Genomic DNA, 6,738 nt, shown 5'->3' with positions numbered 1-6,738 from the left:
ACAACCGCTATCTCTCCTGCTTTCCAATTCAAGAGAATTCGAAAACGGCCGTGGATCGTGACAAGAATTCGCCCTACAGACGAAAATTCCTCCTTATCTTGAATTCATTAACCTTTCCGAGATTAATTATTCGTGACGCTTAATAGATTCGATCGAACTGGTTCTTTCGCAAGGGTGAAACGAAACATTGTCGATTTTACGTAATCGTTAAATCATAAGCCTAATTTTTCACCGTGTGTCCACTAATTCCAAGACACACAACTCAGACGTTCTTAAAGATTATTCAACCATCGAGAATCTTTCTCTTCCTCCATTTACCCCATCTTTTCTCTCTCGTCTTTTCCTTGGCCTTGCTCCGACTGGCTGAATTGCTCCTTGAATTTACTACCGTTTTTTTTTCCGGTGGCCAAGCTTCGCGTGTCTTTGACAGGAAAGATGCTGAGCCAAGCTTTACGTAATAGAACGCTTCTTCTTCGCTTTTCGCCTCGTCGAAACGAACACACTCGGCCACAAAACACGCAGGTGACGAGTCCACCAAAGGACTTCGTTTCGTGCTCTATTCGCGTGTCTTTTCTCTGTGCTCTATCTACCTCTGGGACCGTAGCTCTACCTATCCTCTTTGCTTCTGGTGTTTGTGTTCGTGTGTACGTGTGTTATACTCGACGTAATAGTTTGTACGGTGGTCGCCGCAGAAACGATTCAGGAAGAGGCACGATACCCGGGCAAACAAGCTCGCGATATCGAATTTCTCGTGTATCGCCAGTTGATGGTATCACACGAGCAGAGGATCCTGCAGAATGGACGTGAGTGCTCTTTCCATAGAAACGTTCAGATAGACAGTCTTTCTCTCCTTGCTAACGTAACTTCCCTTTCGAGGAAAACACATTTCCAACTCTGATAAACGTTACTACGAGTTTTTCTCAAGGTATCGCTGTTTTTCTGCGTTTTAATCGATACGTGAAATTACAACGTTCGGTTAATAGCCTTTGATTAAACGAGTATTTACGAAAGCTTGAAATCCATATTCTACTCGTAGATTTTGATCGTATCAATTGAGAGTTGATTACAAGTGGGGAAGATCAGTTAAGTCGTCGTTGATTCGTAAAATAAATGGAATACGATAGTTTATTTATTGAAAGATTATGAATTTTTAGTCAAACGAAAGATTACTAATATCGGTCAAATAAAATACGTAAGAGGTTATTATTTTTGTTCATTTGTAACTGCAAAGTAGAGAGATTAAATTTTCTTAAAACAGATTAATAGCAGCGAAGAAGAATACGAAAATTAGAATTTTCGCTTGAGAGGTAAACGCACTTAAGACAGATTGATAGCATTGTCGAGTCACCGCGTGGAGAAGAATACGGAAATTTGAATTTTCGTTCGAGAGGTGAACGCACTTGAAGCAGATTAATAGCAGTGGAGAGAAATAGGAAAATTCGCTAGCAATCGTGTAAAACGAGGGGTGGTGAAGTTAGACCTTTAGAACCGATAATTCAAGGGTGCAAAGTGGGGAGTAAGGATGAAAAAATTGGTGGATTGGTTGGCAGGAACAGAGCAAGGGTAATAGGACGTCGTCGCTGCAATGGCCGGATTATCTTGTCATCGGAGTAATGCTGTCGATCTCAGCAGGCATTGGGATCTACTACCGATTCACCGGCGGCAGACAACGCACGGCCGAGGTTAAGCCCTTGGAAAATTAATTTCGACACGGACGATCGAATCGAGCATCGAGAGCCAGCCTGCACCCGCGATCCAATATCCATGATAAACTGCGTTCGAACATGGGTATAGAGGCTCACAGAGAGCTGGCACGTTCTTAGATCACGACATAGTCCGGCCCCCTCTCGGATCTTTCACCGTTATCGCTAGATCGATCTAGCCGCCGCGATAAATATTGCTATCGACACAAATTGCCAACTATTCAGAGCGCTATTTCATTTATCGGCTTATTCGACAACTGACCAAAGAGAGTGGGGAACGTTAATTAACACTGAATTCTTGTTACCAATCGAATTAGGGGAGTGTCCCAACGTGAAAACTGTCTGTTCACGCGTCTGGAAATGAATAACGAGGTTTTTCTCTGATTTCTACCTGTTTGCTCGGTGCTTTTTATGGCCGGTTTAATTCGTGCATAGAGTTTGTTAATGTTCCTTTAACACGTTCTCTATTGGTGTAGAGTGGATTGACGCGAAGTTTCGTTTGGATCGGTATTTATTGAATTATATTTGAAATATTATCAGTGAGAAAATTAGAGTTTTATATATATGTGCTTTGTGAAGAGACTTTTTCATAGAAATAAATTTCTAAACCAACTATATTGTAAAAAGAGCTATCACGATATTCTATAAATATTTCATGTGAAAAATAGAATTCCAGAGCAAAATTAAAATTTCAAATAAAAATGATAAAATTGCCTATTCGAAGATCGAGAAATGCAAAGAGTTAGCACTGGAGTTAGAATCGGACACGCGAACCAGCGCATTTTGCACGTTCCGTCAAACACGACACAGTAGCGAACGTGTTAATTATTTGGTCCTCCAACTGTACATCCTTTACACAGGCCAACGTTTAACCGATATTTCTCGATCATTACCGACAGGAATACTTCTCAGCGAACCGATCTATGGGCGTCTTCCCCCTAGCGGTCGCCCTCGCGGTGTCTTTCATGTCGGCGATCACGTTGCTAGGAATGAGCGCGGAAAATTACGTCCACGGTACGCATATCATGCTGCTATTCCTCAGCGGTGTCTTTGGCACACCGATTGTCCTGCATTTCTACCTTCCTGTCTTCACCAAGCTGAACACCATGAGCGTGTACGAGGTAATTGCTCGATCCATCGGTCGTTCCTCATCGTCGACCATCCAACGTTTGTTTGCAATGACTTCCCAACCCACGGAAGGCGAATGGTTTTAGACGAATGCCGGGTCTTTTTTGACCCGTAGCAAAATTTCTATCGCACACGGACTTCAAGAAGGAATTGCGTATACTTTCAACTATATATATTTGTAGGAACCGACGGAAAAATTCTGAAGGACCTAACATGAGAATCGAACCCGGGACCTTCGGCTTAGCAAAGTCGAGGCTTTGCGCACTACGCCAACTACTCCCCCTCTATTCTCCCTTGTCGGTTTCCTATTTAGGTATGGAGGCCCCGATACTACATATTTTATATTTTTCCCGTTTACTTACATTTGATACGTAAAATAGGCGTATTTCCTGTACCAAACGTAATCCGAGCCGCCTGACTTTATCGCTCTTGAGTCAAAATGACCCTGCATTCGTCGTACGAGGGTTAAGGCATTACCAACTGAACGAATTCAAGTTCAATAGATCTATCCAATTACTCGACGATCCCCTCAATACTTCTACCTTTCTTCCTCCTTTTTCAGTACTTAGAAAAACGGTTCGGTGTGAGGGCTCGTCTGGTAGCCAGCACGGCGAACTTCGTGCAACTGTTACTGTACACCGGAGTGGTGTTGTTCGCACCTTCGTTAGCCCTCGAAGCGACGACCGGTCTGTCAGGGAACACGAGCGTCCTGGTGATCGGGCTGATTTGTACCTTCTACTCGACCGTAGGTGGCATCAAGGCTGTCCTGATCACCGATCTCTTTCAGGGACTGCTGATGTTCGTCGCGATCACCTGTGTTCTCGGCGTGGCAGCCGCTGACCTCGAAGGCGGCTTGTCGAACGTGTGGAGCACCGCTCAGAAGGGTGGTCGTATAGACTTCTTCAAGTAAGAGGCACGATTTTCAATCAGTCCCGTCGAACGGGAGAATTTCTCAGAAGAATCCTTCGATTTGCAGCTTCAGCTTGGATCCGACTGCAAGGCACACCTGGTGGAACCTAATAATAGGAGGCACGGCCACTTTTCTTTCTTTGTACGGGGTGAACCAGGTTCAAGTTCAACGTCTTCTCACTGCCAAGTGTGTCTCTTTAATCGTTCACCAATGAATCCTTCAACTTTCTTAATCTATCCTTCGATCATCCAGAAACTACAAAACATCTCAACACGCGTTGCTGCTCAGCGGCCCAATGACCATGTTGCTCGGGATCCTCACGTGCTTCGCTGGTCTAGTCCTCTACACAGTCTACAGCGACTGCGATCCAGTGGCGTCCGGGAGAATCTCCAGCTTCGACAAGATAATGCCATATTTCGTTGCAGAAAGGATGTCGCGAGCACCAGGTGTCACCGGCCTCTTCATATCCGGCGTATTCAGCGCCAGTCTGAGCACAATCTCTGCCATGTTGAATTCTCTGGCTGCGGTGGCACTCGAGGACTACGTGAAGCCGTTGTGTCGTAAAATTGGAGTGGAATTTCCTACGGAAAAGGCTACTCTGATTGGAAAAGTACTCGCTATCGTCAACGGTTTCAATTGTTTGGCCGTTGCTTTCATGGCTAAGTCAATGGGATCGTTGGTACAAGTTGCCTTCTCTATTTCCGGAGCGATCGGAGGACCTATTCTAGGTATCTTCACCTTAGGAATGTTCGTAGAGAAGGCGAACGAGACAGGAGCTGTCGTTGGAACCATTTCCGCGCTGATCACCTGCGTCTGGGCAGCGTTTGGCAATCTGAAGGTAGAGATACCGCCGCTTCCTGTGTCTGTTGCAGGCTGCGACAATTCTACCACGTTCCTGGATTATCGAAACGCCAGCAAATTCGACAAGTGAGTTCGTTGCTTGTTAAGAAACCCGGCTTGCTTGTTACGCGGCCACTTCCAAGTGCGTACATTCGCCGCGCAACTTTAGAAGAGCACTGTAAAAGGTTTTACGAGTTTCGCCGGAGGGGGAAAGGCGGTGTTTAATTGGCGGAAACGGTAATTTTTCTCCCAGGCAAATGAGAGAAACGTTGCTATTAATTTTCCTCTGTTATCAAGCTCGTTGTGTTCTCCTTTGATCACAGGTGCACCGAGACTCTGATCTCTTTTTCCTCGAATAAAAGCCCGTACCGCTGTCATTCAGCCATCTTTCCCCGCGTGTGCATAATGAAGGGGCGTGTTGTTCGTTCCTTGAGAAAAGATCGCGAAGAAAGGTTCAGCCTCCCTTTTCACTTTTCCAGAGTATCTCCTTTCTTCGATATTCTGTATATTTTCAGTCGGAAATAAACGACGTTGCATCCAGTTTCTGTTATCGCCGAGCACAGAATGCTTCTCGGCGTTCATGTTTCTAATCCTAGCTTCTAGAAACGAGATTTCCCTTCCGATAAGGTAATTCTACACACGTGTCGCCAGTTGATTTTGTCGTCCAGACGTTACGAATGCAGAAAAAAGCTGGCGAAACGTTCTAGTTAAGAAAGGCCAACGAATCTGAAGCATTTTCGAGGTCCGATATCATTTTCCTTGGAATAATCGAAGCAGTTAAGGACGGATTTATAGGAATGGAAAGATTTCGTTGGCAGATAGAAAGTGTTCCGGCGACATTGTTAGAGTAATTGGAATATAAATCAAGAGAGAATCGTTCTAGGATACGCGTTATCCTGCGTTCGAATGTTTCACAGTGGGCGTGGAACGATCCGGTGGTAGTTGCAGTAATCAGTTAAGAAACAACGATTGCTTCCCGATTTCTTTTCACCGGCAGCTTTCTCGATCGGCTCGCTCTTCGTCGTTTCCCACGATAGTAACTAACGCTAATTGCGCGTTAATAAACCGCGATTACGGCCTCTTTAAACTCCCTGCCGCGTTCCAACGCGCAATATTGCTTTCTCCTTGACACACGCCACTCCGAACTGGCCGTTTCGTGTACCTGCCGTGCTCACTTCACGTTTATTGAACGATCTGTTTCTAATATAGTCGTGCGTGTTAAATTACCGTTTAATTATCATTCGGCTGTTTCTTTTTACAATGATTATTCGATGATTCTTACTAAAATTGGGACATGGTTAATAATATTTTTCATTTCTCAGTTCGAATTTAACAATTACTATGATTCAAACTTTTAAAAAAATCCTTGGAACCTTTTTACTAAAAACGAGAATTTAGAATTTTTTCTACACGAAACTGAAGGATAATTAGATTCGATTTTAACCCTTCTTTCATTTTTACTCGTCGTTTAACTTCGTTCAATTGGAATTTTCAGCAACGTGAACGACTCCCCCCTGTTCTACCTGTACCGTATATCATACATGTGGTACACTCCTATGGGACTGACGATCACACTGGTGGTGGGATTCCTGACGAGCTTGGCAGCGAGCAGGCTAATTCACAAGGACGCTCGTGAACCGGATCCCGACTTGTTCGTACCTTCCCTGGCTGCGCGGATTAGGCAACGAAGACAGGACGCCGCGAAAACTACCAACAGCCAGGTGTTCGTGTTGGAGAACAGGAAATGAAATAAAGATCTATCGTGTCGAACGTCTGCGAGAATTAAAGCTCTAACGAGATTACGGGTGTCCTCCAACTGATGAAACTGCGTTATCGATCGTACACTTTAAATGAGAACTACACTCGCCATTTGTCAATGTAGGAAACGCACAACCCCTTCGTAATCACTTCTATCAGATATGTAAGTACACTACCGGCTAAAAGTTTCAGAGACCACTTGTGCATTCTGAGCTAGCCAACAATTTTGCAGAATTAAGGAAGATTTAATTACAAATGCAGAAAGAAAATTGATCAGTGGTTTCAAACTTTTATCCAGCAGAGTACAATTCTGAAACATTCTCCATGATCTCCTGACGAATGTTAACAACCCCTCGACAAAGAGAGAACCCGAACATATCACACTCACCCCAGCGATAA

General features: G+C 44.3%; 1 protein-coding gene across 1 annotated transcript; it reads left to right on the top strand.

Annotated features, from left to right (window-relative positions):
* The first annotated feature begins 730 nt into the window (after positions 1–730).
* LOC108571423 (putative sodium-dependent multivitamin transporter) lies at positions 731–6,329 on the top strand. Its single transcript, XM_017933459.1, has 7 exons — positions 731–803; positions 1,551–1,682; positions 2,603–2,824; positions 3,394–3,737; positions 3,808–3,927; positions 3,994–4,668; positions 6,077–6,329. The coding sequence occupies exons 1-7, from the start codon at positions 798–800 to the stop codon at positions 6,327–6,329; spliced, it is 1,752 nt and encodes a 583-aa protein (XP_017788948.1). The 5' UTR covers positions 731–797.
* The last annotated feature ends 409 nt before the right edge of the window (positions 6,330–6,738 follow it).

The sequence above is a fragment of the Habropoda laboriosa genome, unplaced genomic scaffold (assembly GCF_001263275.1).
Source record: "Habropoda laboriosa isolate 0110345459 unplaced genomic scaffold, ASM126327v1 scaffold57, whole genome shotgun sequence".
NCBI lineage: Eukaryota > Metazoa > Arthropoda > Insecta > Hymenoptera > Apidae > Habropoda > Habropoda laboriosa.
This window is presented reverse-complemented; position numbering and strand designations above follow the sequence as displayed.